Source organism: Phocoena sinus, chromosome 4 (genome assembly GCF_008692025.1).
Source record: "Phocoena sinus isolate mPhoSin1 chromosome 4, mPhoSin1.pri, whole genome shotgun sequence".
In the NCBI taxonomy this organism is placed as follows: domain Eukaryota; kingdom Metazoa; phylum Chordata; class Mammalia; order Artiodactyla; family Phocoenidae; genus Phocoena; species Phocoena sinus.
This window is the reverse complement of record NC_045766.1, coordinates 133,463,751-133,479,002: the sequence shown is the minus strand read 5'-3', so window position 1 is coordinate 133,479,002 and position 15,252 is coordinate 133,463,751. Positions and strand designations below refer to the sequence as shown.

The 15,252-nt window shown below is 50.3% G+C and overlaps 1 protein-coding gene across 6 annotated transcripts in view; it reads right to left on the bottom strand.

The window, feature by feature from the left end:
• Positions 1-15,252, bottom strand: part of EVA1C (eva-1 homolog C) — an 83,047-nt gene that overhangs the window by 39,388 nt on the left and 28,407 nt on the right. For 5 of the 6 annotated variants that reach the window (XM_032630471.1, XM_032630467.1, XM_032630469.1 and 2 more), the window contains exons 2-3: positions 8,222-8,418; positions 4,302-4,425 (exon numbers count right to left, since the gene is read on the bottom strand). In XM_032630471.1, the coding sequence (XP_032486362.1) occupies positions 4,302-4,425; positions 8,222-8,418 (321 nt within the window). Of the gene's footprint in view, positions 1-4,301; positions 4,426-8,221; positions 8,419-9,842; positions 9,939-15,252 lie in introns of those variants that run through there. The other variant, XM_032630472.1, reaches the window with a different exon arrangement.

The following is a 15,252-nucleotide window of genomic DNA, read 5'->3' as shown; positions in this document are numbered from 1 at the left end:
TGTTTTTAAATTCTCAGCCGTCAGTGCACCCTGCTATTGCCTGCACTCAGGGCAGACCGCACCCCCCTGCACCCCCAGCCATTGGTACATCACTGCCTTTCAGTCACTCACATCTTTAGCAAGAATTACTTTAATCTGCCTCTTGGAATAATAGCTACCAATCGCCGAGCTCAAGTCCATGACAGGTGCTGCGCTAAGCATTTTACGTACAGCCCTGTAATTTTAGTCTTTACAACAGCCCTAGGTAGAGGGTGCTTTATCTTCATTTTATAATTGAGTTATGGAGCCTCAGAAAGTTTCCCTCCACTGCCCAAGGTCACACAGCAGCTCCACGGCAGACAGGAACATGAACCCTAAATTCAAAGACTCACTGAAACCAAAATTCTCTGAAGGGATGATATTTAGGGAGGAAGTGAAGCACAGCACACGATCGGGGAAAAGAAGATTCTAGTGAGGATTGTTGGTAAAATACTCTCCAAAAAACAAGCATACAAGTAAGCCCTGATTTGTAGCCTTAGCCACTTTCCCTGGTGTAAGAACTTCCATCGGGGCAGATTTCACTGCCTGTAAAAACAAGCACACAAGTAAGCCCTGATTTGTAGCCTTAGCCACTTTCCCTGGTGTAAGAACTTCCATCGGGGCACACGGGCACGGCTGGGAAGAGATGGGAATAACTGGCTCTCATGGTAACGGCTGGCTCCACGCGTACCTGGGTGCAGCCGTGGGGCCTTTGGACCATTAGAGTGTTATGCAGGGGCTGGAACTGGGGCCATGGAGAAGAGCCTCAGGAGGTGACAGGGTTGCAGAAAAAGAGACAGGAGGGTGTGGGGACCTCACTTCCACCCCTACTTCATAGCAGCAATAGGTGCTGCCACCTAAACGGCAGTGCTTTAGGCCACCAATGTCCAGGTCACACGAGGGGCTCTGGTTTCTTTTATTCACTTATTTTTGGCTGCATTGGGTCTTCGTTGCTGTGCGCAGCCTTTCTCTAGTTGTGGTGAGTGGGGGCTACTCTTTGTTGTGGTGCGCGGACTTCTCATTGCGGTGGGTTCTAGGTTCACGGGCACAGTAGTTGTGGCTCGCGGGCTCAGTAGTTGTGGCATGTGGGCTCAGTAGTTGTGGCACGTGGGCTCAGTAGTTGTGGCACGTGGGCTCAGTAGTTGTGGCACGCGGGCTCAGTAGTTGTGGCTCACGGGCTCTAGAGCGCAGGCTCAGTAGTTGTGGCGCATGGGCTTAGTTGCTCCACAGCATGTGGAATCTTCCCGGACCAGGGCTCGAACCCATGTCCCCTGTATTGGCAGGCGGATTCTCAACCACTGCACCACCAGCGAAGCCCAGGGGCTCTGGTCTGAATGTTTGTGTCCTCGTACAATTCATATGCTGAAATCCTGATGCCCATGTGATGGTATCAGGAGGTGGGGCTTTTGGGAGGTGATGAGGTCATGAGTACGCAGCCCCCATGAATGGGATCTGTGCTCTGGTACACGAGACCTCAGAGAGATTCCTCGCCCCTCCGCCGTGTGGTTAGAGCAAAAAGGACAGCCGCCTATGAGGAAGCAGGCCCTCAGCAGGTATCAAATCTGCACCTTGATCCTGGCCTTCCCAGCACTCCAGAATTGACAGAAATGAATTTCTGTTGATTATAAGCCACTTAAATTATGGCATTTTGTTGTAGCAATTCAAACAGACTAAGATGCAAGGGCTCTGCCCCTCAAATCTGTTACACACAGGGCAGCTACCACTGCCCTGTGGGCCTCTACCACCCCAGCCGAGTAGCCTCCCTGCTTCAATGCTGCCCTACGGGAAGACTCCACCCACTTCCCTGGCCATCAGGGCCCTGGATCATGCTCCAGCTCTCTGCCTAGGGCTCCTTTTGCTCCTTCCGGCCCCCGCACCACCCTGTGCCACCCCTGCCACAGGCCTCTGTAAGGAGTCAGCTTTCTGTGCCCTGACTCTACCCCAGAAGGTTGTCACCATCTGCCGGGAAAGCCTTCCCTGAGTTCCTGCCGAGGTCAATTCCTCCTGTGAGCTTCTTGCACAGGACCAAGGGCGCAGGGATCTTCTTTAGATATTTTTTTGGACAGAGAAGGTCCTTCTGGAGAAAGGAGGTCTTTGGCCTAGAATCTAAAGAATGAGAAGCAACTGGCTATGTGAAGATCTCAATAAATGCTCGCTTTATGAAGGGACATTGGAAATCACCCAAGACAGAACCACCATCCAGGAATCCTCTGTGAGATGTGAGTTCTCTTCATAACCAAAACGTGGCCCACACCTGTGCACAGCAGGTGCTTAATAAGTGTTTGAGGAAATGAAATTAGCAAACAGACCTAACTGCCCTCTGTAGAAACAAGACTGTGGCCCAGCACTGGCTTATCCAGGGTCCTGCCAATTTCATAAGGGTCTTTTCACTTCTTCTAAAGGCTGGTCCTGTCCAACTTTTTATTATGAACTATTTCCAACATATAGAAAATGTGAGAGAATATCACAATAAATGGGCAGAAGAGAAAAAGAAAGGAAAGCTAAGACAGTCAAGGGTGAGGCCAAGGGCGTGGCCAAAACCATGGCCAGGGCGTGGTCATTTTTTGTTTGTTTGTTTGTTTGTTTTTGCGGTACGCGGGGCCTCTCCCTGTTGGGGCCTCTCCCTGTTGGGGCCTCTCCCTGTTGGGGCCTCTCCCTGTTGTGGTCTCCCGTTGTGGATTTGCAGGGCCAGCAGCCATGGCTCAAGGGCCCAGCCGCTCCGCGGCATGTGGGACCTTCCCGGACCGGGGCACGAACCCGTGTCCCCTGCATTGGCAGGCGGGCTCTCAACCACTGCGCCACCAGGGAAGCCCTAGGGGGTGTGGTCATTTTTTGAGATTCAGCTGAGGGAGGATGCTACTAAAAACGTGGGCATCTAGAAGTGATTTTCCTGAGTCTGCGAGGTAGGGCAGGAGTTGCTGAGAACCCCTGGGTGGGGGGCAGGGGAGTTTCGGCTGTTCTGCAAACTTTGGGCCTGCTTGTGAGAGCTTGTGATTGTGTGTACTTGTGACTGAGTGTGTGTATGACTACATGTGTGACAGTGCATATGTGTATAATAGTGTGTATGGGTGTGATAGTGTATACGTGTGAGAGTCCAGGTGTGTGCATCATGTGTGACAGCGTGTGCATTGTGGGTGTGTGATAGCGTGTGCATTTTGAGTGTGTGATAGTGTGTACATGGGTGCACGTGTGAGTATGAGTGAGTTTGAGTGTATGTTTGGATGCAGAGTAGGGGCGCTGAGCCATAGGGCCGTTCTAAGGCATCTGGGTCCCAGCAAGGAAAGGATTTGAGACAGAAGCCTGGATATTTGCCAGAGCATCCAGGGCTTTCTCTGAAGACGTGTGCCCGAGACCGTTCCATGCGTATGGCTGATGCCTCACCCGCCACAGGAACCCAGGCCACCAGTGTCTTGGGAGATGCTGGGCTCCAGAGGCAGAAACCAACACAGAACAAGATGCAAAACAATGAGAACGGTTGCATTGCTGTGGCGGTACAGAATTTTACAAATTATTATCCCTGATGTTTGGCTAAATGTTGTTGCTAGAACACTGCTGTCTTTCAACAAGTTTTCCAAGTATTACCAGGAACCCGTAATTACCTATGGCTTCTCTCAGGCAGACCCTCCACGCCTGGAGGTGTGACCTCCTCATGGAACAGCAATTATTTTTAGCCTGCAATGGGTTAACCACAAAACTGGTGTGCGTTAGAAATGGCGCAAGTCAGTGGAGAGAAGTGCAAGAATCAGAATAGAAGAGCTTGCTCCCGCCAAGTCCCCTTCCTCTTTCTTTCTCCTTAGGAAACAGGCTGCTTCAGGAGCCCCCGCTGAAGGTGAAAGTGGGAAGAAGCCAGTCTGTAAAGATCTGGAATCCGGGTCTCAGGTGGCAGCTGTGCCACCAGCCCCCTCAGAAGAATAAGTCGCCCTGCAGCCGGGGGAGGGGGAGCCTCATAACAAGCCTTCCTCTGCAAAGGAGAACCAGCTCCTCATGTTGGGGAAAAGCCATTGCAGTCTCTTGTCACCTGGCATCTTTAGCATCAGGACAACCAAGTTTTACATATTAGGAAGGATTTTTTAAAATTCAGGAATTTGCAAGAATTCACACAGATCGGTGCGCGTGCGCACACAACACGCACACAAATACACACGAACTAAAAAAGCAGGTGGGACGGGGCCCCGACGTTCCCATGAACAAGAGTCTCGAAGCTGGACGAACGTCAGCTGGAGCAGCATTGTCGTCAGGGAACCCACCCCCTGCGCGTGCTGTGCCCCTCGCAAGTTACTTACTAGGTTGGCATTTAAAGGAGACCAGGAGGTATTTACTGCTTCCTGGACAAAGGTCAGGTCCAAAAACACGGCTATTGACCAGGAGGTGGCAGGTCCGCTGGTTCTGGCATTCGTCCAGCACCTTCTAAAATGAGGGGGTAGAAAAGGGATAGGCTTGAGAACCACACACAGTGTCTGCGAGACTCCACACCTGGGCTGCTCTGGGCTCTCAGGAGGAAGGGCACCTGCCTGCCTGGCCTGGGGCTCCCGTTTTAAAACCTTCTCGCTGGTACCAGCCGTGTCTAAGATGGAAGCACCCGCACGCGGCTGACCAGGTCGGCTGCCTGTCTCCCCATGTCTCCCCCAAAACGAAACCTGCTCCAAGAGTGCCAGGCCTCCCTCAGAAAAGCAGCTCCTATTTGACTCACCTGGCACCACTGCTGACAGTTTTGGCAAGAGTGCTGCATCACGGAGGCTCCCAGGGACGGGAGCAAAATCAGGGTACTGTGGAGTGTGGACTGGAGGGGACTCGGAGGCCCCCTTCTGGGAGGGATCCCTGGTTTTAACGCTGACAGAGGGCTATGGGGAGTGGGAACCGTAATCACAGCTCTTCATCCTTAGAAACACCTGATGCTGGCCGCAGGGGAGCTCAGCATCTGGGGGACGCCTTGGAGATCCCAACCCAAACACAGGCCAACTAATGAAAATTAAAAAGCTGATTCCCTAGCAGGTGGGTCAAAAGGGATCTTGCTGTGATTTATGTCATAGAGTGTTCTGCCTATGTTTTCCTCTAAGAGTTTGATAGTTTCTGGCCTTACATTTAGGTCTTTAATCCATTTTGAGCTTATTTTTGTGTATGGTGTTAGGGAGTGTTGTAATCTCATATTTTTATATGTACCTGTCCAGTTTTCCCAGCACCACTTGTTGAAGAGGCTGTCTTTTCTCCACTGTATATTCTTGCCTCCTTTATCAAAGATAAGGTGACCATATGTGCGTGGATTTATCTCTGGGCTTTCTATCCTGTTCCATTGATCTATATTTCTGTTTTTGTGCCAGTACCATACTGTCTTGATTACTGTAGCTTTGTAGTATAGTCTGAAGTCAGGGAGCCTGATTTCTCCGAGAGTCTGTCATACAGAGTGAAGTAAGTCAGAAAGAGAAAAACAAATACCATATGCTAACACATATATATGGAATCTAAGAAAAAAAAAAAAAGGTCATGAAGAACCTAGGGGTAAGACAGGAATAAAGACACAGACCTACTAGAGAATGGACTTGAGGATATGGGGAGGGGGAAGGGTAAGCTGTGACAAAGTGAGAGAGTGGCATGGACATATATACACTACCAAATGTAAAATGGATAGCTAGTGGGAAGCAGCCACATAGCACAGGGAGATCAGCTCGGTGCTTTGTGACCACCTAGGGGGATGGGATAGGGAGGCGGGGAGGGAGGGAGACGCAAGAGGGAAGAGATATGGGAACATATGTATAACTGATTCACTTTGTTATAAAGCGGAAACTAACACACCATTGTAAAGCAATTATACTTCAATAAAGATGTTAAAAAAAAAAAAAAGCTGATTCCCACCCTCGCTAACCTCAAGGACGTGGGACCCACTTTTCCTGGTGGAGCAATTTTCTGGGTGGAATATGCAGGCTTTCTGTTGAGCATTTGGCTTAAAATTTTTCCTTTATAAAAATAAATTTTAAAGAAAGCTTTCCTTCAAATCTCTCCCGACCTTTTCCAAGCAGATCACACCTTTGTGAGTGAGTCTACTCTGCGGAAGCTTGGGGAAGGCCCAATACTGGGTCGCAGATGGGCCAGCGTCACGCTGCTGCCCTTCCAGCTCCCAAACGGATCAGGCCCTGCCGACGACAAACGCCGTCCACACCAAGTACAGTAAAAATGTCCCCAGGAATCTACTTATTACTATTGGACTGAACTTAGTGCAGATTCACGGGCCTGTCTGAGTCGCCATGTTCTCATAGTGGCTCATGGAATATCTCCGTGAAGGATGCTGGCCCTACCAGGTATCCCCCGTCACCTCAGGGGCCCCGTGGATGTGCGTAAAATCAGGAAAAATGCCCAGGGAAACCCCAAGGTCCCCCAGATGATGGTGCATATTCCACGGCCGAGGGTATCGTGAAATAACTCAGCCCTTGGATGGCTCTTCGTGCTACAGCCATGGAATGGGACCCAAGGGCAGAGCTCTTTCCAAACTGTATTACAGCTGGAAGTTGCAGAGAGGGGACTTCCTATAGCCATTCAGTCGTGGGCTAGATCAGGTGAGGTGCTCCTGTGTGGACATCAACCTGTTCTCTCCTACGTTAAGCAACTGCTCCCTGAGGAAGCACCTTGCCTCAGCTCCCAAACACAGGTTAAAAGACAAAGTAAAGGATCTCCTAGCGCGCGGGGATGTTTCTGGCAAACAAACCCTCTGCACAGCATCAGAATTGTGTTCACAAATTCTGACTTGTCTGCCCGGTTATGGCAACATCCTCTTCCCTCGGGGATGCCCGGCAGAAGCAGGCGCCCGTGCTGGAGGGCGAGGTGCCCGTGTTTTGGAACCGCAGGGTGCCAGGAGTTCATACGTTCACAAAGCAGGCACTGCCGCCCTGGTGGCACTGGCCACGTTCTTTTTATGCCCCTAGGAGGGCAGCAGAAAGCCTGGGTACCCGGGATAGGTGGACAAGAGTGTTGGGGGGAGGAAAGGGAACATTCTCAAGGTACAGGGAAGGATTGGGAGTAGGGTGGGGCACACAAGTAAAGTAACTGCTTGTCTCCAGAAGACACACGTTGTCTCTCCTCAGGGTGTGGAAACCAGGGGATTCATTCAAACACATTCTTCTGGCTCCTCAGTTGGTGTCTTTACCAATCACATGACCACCCAGGTACTACAATGCTTAGCTTGGAAGTAATACATAGTAGACAAAATAGAAAAATCCTTACATGATCATTTTATGTTTGCTTCTCCTCTTCCGGCCTTAGGGAGAGCTGCACTGCATTAGAGCTAATTCCATTTCTCCTCAGTCCGCCGAGGAAATTTACCACCACCCACATTTCCCACAACTGACAAAATCAAGCTGACATCTAATTTGCCACCTATCTGCTCTAACCACCGTGACTCCAATGGATTCATAGGGAACTTTGGAGGCATTAAAAAAAACCCAAGGCCAAGTGACTCCATAATCTTAGCTAACTAGTTATAAATGTGGAGGGGCCTGGGAGAGCAGAATAGAGGTTGTCTGGATAATTGAAAGCCAGAATAGTCTAAAATCATCATTGTTATATTAGTTTTGACCTCCCCGTAGACCACGTATTTCCCCAATGCCGACTGAAAAAACAATGAGTCAGCCACCCCCCACCCCTAATTCCTGGTACTATCAAGGACAAACCAGTAGAGACTGCCCAAAATAGCTCCAAACAAGAATAACATGACTATCTACAACTAGAGAAGCAGACCATAAAAAAAAAAAAAAAAAAAGATAATTAGTGATATTCCCCTTCCTTGAGTGCATTCTCTAAGAATTTGATCATGACTCCTGATGTCTGCCTTGTGGTTTGCACTAAAGAATGCACAGCCTCTCCTCTCTCCCGGGGTACTGATAGGCAACGTAGGCCTGGAGGTTAAAGTCCAACGTGATGATACTTTACCGCAGGGAGGCGTGGGCCTGTGAATAACTTCGTTCTGCAAGTGTGTTAAGGGAGCTCTGCAATAAGCAGGAATTCTATTTAGACTCGTTTGGTAAAGAATCCTTTTGAGAAGCGAAGACTAGCTCGCCTGCAAAATCCGTGATTTGTCTACATTGAGATTTTCAGGGAGCGGGTTTGCTTTGAGTACACTATAGAATCGCAAGTATATACACAGAGAGAGAGAGACAGAGAGGGAGAGAGAGAGAAACCCATTTTGTCATCTTAAACCATCTAGGGAAGGCAATACCTGCAGGGTGGTGGGCGCCACGCAGGTTAAGCTGTCTTCTCTCCGAGAGGCAGGTTGCTGTGCGCTACATGTTTGGTAATCTTGCCCATAAAATGCCGACTGGACACTTATCGTCGAATGCCGAGGGCAGTGCAGATCCAGATGGTCCCCATCACAGGCATAGGCGGTGTGGTTTTGCAGGAGTTTGGTTAGGTAACCTAGAAAATATGCAGCCGGGTTACAAGAGGCCCAGGAGTTCACCACTCCTTCATGGATTTTGGGGCAGGAGGACCTCGGCTCCCCGGAGGGAGGAGCTGGTCAGTGAGGAAGGTGTGGGCGGGGCCTCCTCAGCTGCTGCCTGGACAGGACACCAGACAGGCCCGGAGCTGGGGCGGAGGGAACGGATGCTCGTTTTTCCATCTGGGCCTGAAGCCTTGGTCTGGAATGGCACATTGCAAGCCTCCAAGGGCTCCTTCCTTCCAGGAAGCACTAAAGGATGGGCCAGGAGCCATGAAGTCCCGAAGCATCTCTATAAAGCAGGAAAAAAATGCGAGTAGGTGTCCCTTGGGCATGTAGATGCCTGTCCTGGGGGAGACTCGGGTTCTCTGATCTCCCACTAGCTGGGCCAGGCCTTCCTGGGGCAAGGAGATGCCGTTTTATTTTAGGAAACCACTCCTGGGCCTGCCTCAGTGCTGGAGAAGAAAGCAAGGCAGGCCCCCTGCATGGGATAAGGGCCTTCTCTGAAGGGAAGGGAAGGGGAGGATGGTGGGGCTCTGTCATGGGTTGAATAGTGTCCCATCCCCCCAAATTCACGTTCACCCGGAACCTCAGAATGTGACCTTATTTGGACATAGGGTCGTTGCAGACATAATTAGTTAAGATGAGGTCAGACTGGAGTAAGAAAGGCCCTTAATCCTGTATGACCCGTGTCCTGATGAGAAGAGAAGAGACACAGAGGCAGACAGCCGTGTTTCTACAAGCCAAGAACACCAAGGATTGCTGGGAGCCACCAGGAGCTGGAAGAGGCGAGGAAAGACTCTTCCTTAGAAACTTCAGAGACAGCACGGCCCTCCGGACACCTTGATCTCAGACTTCGGGCCTCTGAGAGAATGTATTTCTGTTGTTTTCAGTCACTCAAGTTAGTGGTCATTTGTTACAGCAGCCCCGGCAAACTCATACAGGCTCCCGATCCCTGCGTCTCCAGCTGGCTGGCTGAGCTGAGCAGGGCCCTTGGGCTCGGAGGAGCGCTGGCGGTCTGGATGTTTTCTCAGGAAGGAGGAGGGAAGGTTCATCTGAAACATAGATTCCTTTCCTCCTTCTCACACCTCACGAGGTCAGTCGCAAGGCGGCTGGGAGGGAAGCCAGGGACTTTCTGGTGAGGTGTGTGGGAGACGGTCTGGCAGCCTTTGGCCTCTGAGGGGGAAGAGGGAGAGTGTAGGAAGGCAGCCTTAGAGCTCCCCAGTTCCCACACGGCCAGGCCGTGTTCCAGCTAGCCCTGCTTGGCTTTCAAAATCCTCTCCGGGCCGTAATGCTCTGCAAAAGGCACCCAGTCCAGCTCCCCGGGCTTCCCTGACAGTCACAGAAAAGGGACTGAGATGCTCTGCCGTACGGTGGGCACACCAGCCAATCCACACCTGCCCACCTGAAGATGGAGACTGGGCGCCCTTGACAGCACACTGCATCCAGACTGTAGGTCTTTCACTGCGACTCCTTTTTTTCCTTCCCGCCCATGGCAATCATCCTAAGAAAGACCAAGACATCAGCTACCCTGATTTAACTTTGCTTAGAGAAGCAAAGTCTAGCTTGAGCAGCAAAACTGCCATCAGGCATGCGAGTCAAGGTCCTGCTTGGTGAAATGCTGTCACTCATAAGGTCACTCAAACCCCTCAGGGCACCAAGAGGGGCCAGGAAGAGGCCCGTTGGTGGTCCTAGGGCCCCAGGTCAGTGTCATCCTGTAGGATACACAGGTGAGCCCTGACTAAACCATGCTTTGATTTGTACAAGATCATCTGTGGGATCTCGGCATTATGAGCTGGGCTGAGCCACACCAGGGAACTCACGGTGGCCCTTAGGCCGCCCCAGGCCAGCACCCACCCTGAGGCTTCCCAGACGGGTACCCCCGCGCTTTAGCTTCGTCATTAAAACTTTCTCGTCCATCACGCATCACTCATGGAGATGATCGGCTGATTGAAATGTTAAATTAATTCTGGGAGCATGGCTTCAGCTTCATGTTTATGGTTTGTGCAAAAGGCCATGTGTTACTCTGGCTAAATGAAGGTGATGATAAGGCCCTGGGGCAGGTGGAGCCACAAGACGGAAGGGGCCTGGGTCCTGGATTCACGGAGGGAATTGCTGCCTGCTCCACAGACTGTCACATGAGTGAGAAAGAAACTTCTGCTGTGTTCGGGCCATCACCTTTCTTCACCCTATGCGACGTGTACTCTGTGCCCAGTAAACACACTTGATCTCCGTGGGACCATTTACATCAAAACACAGCACGATGCAGCACAGGGGCCCGAGCCCCCCTGCATACCGTCTTCACATTCTGAGTGATATTCTAGAGGCAGAAGCTCGATGCCTAGAATTGACTAACTCCAGGTCTTTTAGGCCCTTCTGCACTTTGAGGGGGGAGGGGAGCCTCCTTCCCGGTACGTCAGTCCTAACACTAATACAAGTTCAAAGAAGATACTTCAGCAGTAAAGCTTGCTCTAGACGCGGTCCAATTCCTTCTTCGAAAACCTACGCCTAGGTCCAACGATGGAATGTTATTCAGCACTAAATGAAATGAGCTATGAAGCCACTAAAGACACAGAGAGAACAAATGCATATGACTAAGTGAAACAAGCCAATTTGAAAAGGCTCCACACTGTGTGATTCCAACTATATGGCGTTCAGGAAAAGGCACAACTGTGGAGACAGTGAAAACATCAGTGGTTGCCAGAGGTGTGGGGGGAGAGAGGGCTGAATAGGTGAAGCACAGGGGAATTTGAGGGCAATGAAACCATTCTGTCTGATACTCTACGGGGGGATGCATATCATTATACGTTTGTCAAAACCCCAAGAATGTATAACATCAAGAGTGAACCGTAGCGTAAACTGTGGACTCTGGGTGATAATCAGGTGTCAGAGTAGGTTCACTGATTGTAACAGATGCACTGCTGGTGTGGGATGCTGACAGTGGGGAAGGCTGTGTGTGCGGGGTCGGGGGGGAAAGGGATATACGGGAAGTCTCTGAACTTTCTGCTCAATTTTGCTGTGAACCTAAAACTTCTCAGAAAGAAAGTCTATATAAAAGGGCAAAAATTTAAAAACCACCCATGCCTCCCCAGGAGAGCGCGACCTTTGGGAAGAGAGGGGTTAGGTGACAGGGAGGGGACGTGACAGGGAGTGCGTGTGTGCTGGCAGAGTTTTGTTTCTTGACCTGAAGGGGGAATACGTGCTTTACTCTGTGAAAGTTCACCGAGCTACGCACTTAGGATCTGTGTACTTTTTTGTTGGTAGATAAATGTTTGTTTAAAAAACCTTTACCTGCAGTTTCGTGACCAATACTCTACACTAATAGAGAAAGTCTAGATACTGTGGAGCCTGTGGCTGATGTATAGGGCATGGAGAGCCATGGAACCCCGTTTTCTGCAGCTGACCCCATCCCATCCGCACTAGATCCTCCTCCATAGTGACAGCAGGAAACCCTCATGAGAACAAGCCATTGGCCCGCCCACCTTATGGCCCCCATAGGTGCCTTCCATGCCCCATTCTGATTGGCCGACTATGTCAGAAGCTGCTAAGAGGTCCAAAGAAGGACAGTTAGAACTGCCCACTGCTTTCAGCAACATGGAGGGCATCAAGGACCATTTGGAGAGGCATCTGGGATGGTGAGTGGGGAACAGAAGCCTGTTTAGAAAAGGCTGAAAGGGAGTGGAAGTTAAGGGAATCTATGATGGTTCACCTGGTAGACGGAATAATGCCCACCCCCCGAAATGTCCACAGGGACCAGTCCCCAGAACCTATAAATATGTTGCTTTACATTGTAAAAGGGATTTTGCAGTTATAATTAAGTTAAAGATCTTGAGATGGCAAGATGATCCTGGCTGATCTGGGAGGGACCAGTGTCATTCCAAGGGTCCTTATACGAGGGAGGCAAGAAGGTCAAAGTCAGAAGAAGGAGGTGTGGCAACGGAACCAGAGGTTGGAATGGGGCAGCCATGAGCCGAAAAATGTAGGCGGTTTCTAGAAACTAGAAAAGACAAGGAAACAGATTGTGCCCTGAAGCCTCCAGAAGGAATGCAGGCCTGCCAACACCTTGATTTTAGACTTCTGACCTCCAGAACTGTAAGAGAATAAGCCTGTGCTGGGTAATCATTTGTTAAAGCACCATAGGAAACTAAGAGTTTATACAGATGACCCTTACAACTTGGTGAAGATAAGGAGAGACATAAGGCTACAGTCATAAGAACTGATGTCCAGGGAGAGATTTTTAAATAATTATGATTGTTTTAAAGTTGGGAGAGGTCTATGCAGGTTTGTATGTATGTGTAAAAATATATGTACATATGAGTCAGAGGTTGTATGTAAATTATATTCCTTACTGTAGATTAAGGTTCAAAACATTTGAAAGCAGATGCTAGCAAGAGAGAGCTTGAGATGATGGACTGTGGGCTCCAAGCTAAATACAGGGAAGGAGATGATCACGGGAGAGGCCCAAGGGAACAGAGAGGTCCTGCTGAGATCCAGCAAGGTCAGGGTGGAAGCAAGCACACCAGCAAGCTGGGGAGGGAGGAACTCGTGCCCAAAATTTGTTTGAACAGATTTCAAGACAGAGCAGTTGCCGGTGATGCAGTGGCCACGGAAGTGTGCAAGAGGTCAGTGGAGGAGAAGGTTCTTGGAAACGAGGATGCCAGGAGCTGGGAAGATGCCCTCTGGATCAGGCATCTCCCAAGATGAAGGAAGGAACTGGGGTGCAGCAAGAGCCTTCCGCCAAGGTTGACCTTGAACAAAGGGCAGATGACGGATGACCCGCTCCCAGTCCAAAGCCCCTTCCAGCGTGCTACCCGGCTTCCCCAACGAACACGTGCACTCTTCCCAATGTGTTGTGTAGAGTCAACACGTTACTCAGTGTCTCAGTCCATTCAGGCTGCTCTAACAGAACACCACAGACGGGTGGCTTATAAACAATTGAAATTCGTTTCTCAGAGTTCTGGGGGCTGCAAGTCCAAGATCAAGGCACCAGCATGGTCAGGTTCTGCTGAGAGCCGTCTTCCTGCTTCATAGCTGGCCTCTGCTCGCTGTGTCCTCATATGGTGGAAGGGGCAGGGGAACTCCGTCGGGTCTCTTTTGTAAGAGATTAATGGGATTAGTGAATCCCATTCACGACGGCTCAACCCTCATGACGTCAGCATGACGTCAGCACCTGCCAAAGGCCTTACCTCTTCCCTTTGGGAGTTCCCTTTGGGAGTCAGGATTTCAATACATAAATTTAGTTGCACAAATACATTCAGACCGCAGCACTTAGCTTCCCCACACCTTGGTTTCTTGGCTGGTTCAAATGGGATCTTTTTGGGTTTTTTTTAATCAACATACGGCCAATTTTATGTCATTTATGCCCTCACCAACTTTCAAATGGGATCGTTTTTAAAGATGTAGCTTTTTGTTCACAGTTCTCTCTGCATCAAATGCCCCATCAGTCAAAAATGCTCTATGTGTTAATATTCTCTGCCAGCACTTTCACAATCTAGCTGTACATTTGGGGGCAAATACTTACTACCCTGAAAGAAGGCAGAAGTACACACTCTGTTAAGAAATCACTCCTCAGGGGCTTCCCTGGTGGCGCAGTGGTTGAGAGTCCGCCTGCCGATGCAAGGAACGTGGGTTCGTGCCCCGGTCCGGGAAGTTCCCACATGCCGCGGAGCGGCTGGGCCCGTGAGCCATGGCCGCTGAGCCTGCGCGTCTGGAGCCTGTGCTCCACAACGGGAGAGGCCACAACGGTGAGAGGCCCGCGTACCGCCAAAAAAAAAAAAAGAAATCACTCCTCAGAATCTGGTATAGCCTGTAAATGCTCCATTGATCCTTGTTTAAACTGGGGGAGAGGAGGAGTGGGAGGGTGTAGATGCTTCTTCAGCTGCACACAGCACAGAGGCCTTGGAAGAGCTTCTGTTTAACTCCAGGATACTCTCTTCCCTGGTGAACCCTCCACTGTGTATCAGCAGAAACTCCTGCAGCCACCGCTGTGGCTCAAACCTTCCTCAAAGGCACGTCCCGAGAGGCTTGGGTTGGGCAAATCTTAGAGTTATTTACTTATTTTGCTTTACGCGGGCCTCTCACTGTTGTGGCCTCTCCCGTCGCGGAGCCCAGGCTCCGGACGCGCAGGCTCAGCGGCCATGGCTCACGGGCCCAGCCGCTCTGCGGCATGCGGGATCTTCCCGGACCGGGGCACGAACCCGCGTCCCCTGCATCGGCAGGCGGACTCTCAACCGCTGCGCCACCAGGGAAGCCCTTCGAGTAATTTAGATAAAGGCTTTTATGTTTCCCTGTTTCTAAAGGTAGGTGAAAAGTTCATGGGAAATGAACCCCTAAGAGGGGCAGAAGCTCTTCTCTGTCATAAGAAAGATATCCTTGGGATAATAACCCCCATCGCATTTACAAGGAAAACCCATTTATACACAAATAATCCAGGGACCACTGAAGGACCAGAATGGAAATGACTGATTTTCAAAGAATAGGGATTCTTGAATCCCCATTCAAGAATGGGGAGGAGGTAAAGAGTTCTATGGGAGGAACAGGTACTGTGCAGGGAAAAAGAAGAGTCTATCCGAAATAAGCCTGGAATGTATGGGTTCAACCAAGGCAAACAGTGCTTGCCCTGCAGGACTCCACAGAGCCACAGAGAAGCCACTGTGCACTGGGGCGTGAGGAGGGACATAGGAGGTAGAATCTCTAGCACATATTTGACCAGACCCCCCGGTTTTTTTTTTTTTTTTTGCATGAAGTATCTGAGGGTTACTGTTAAGCACATCATTCTGAAGGGAACGTTCACTGAGTCTGTAAAACACGGTCAG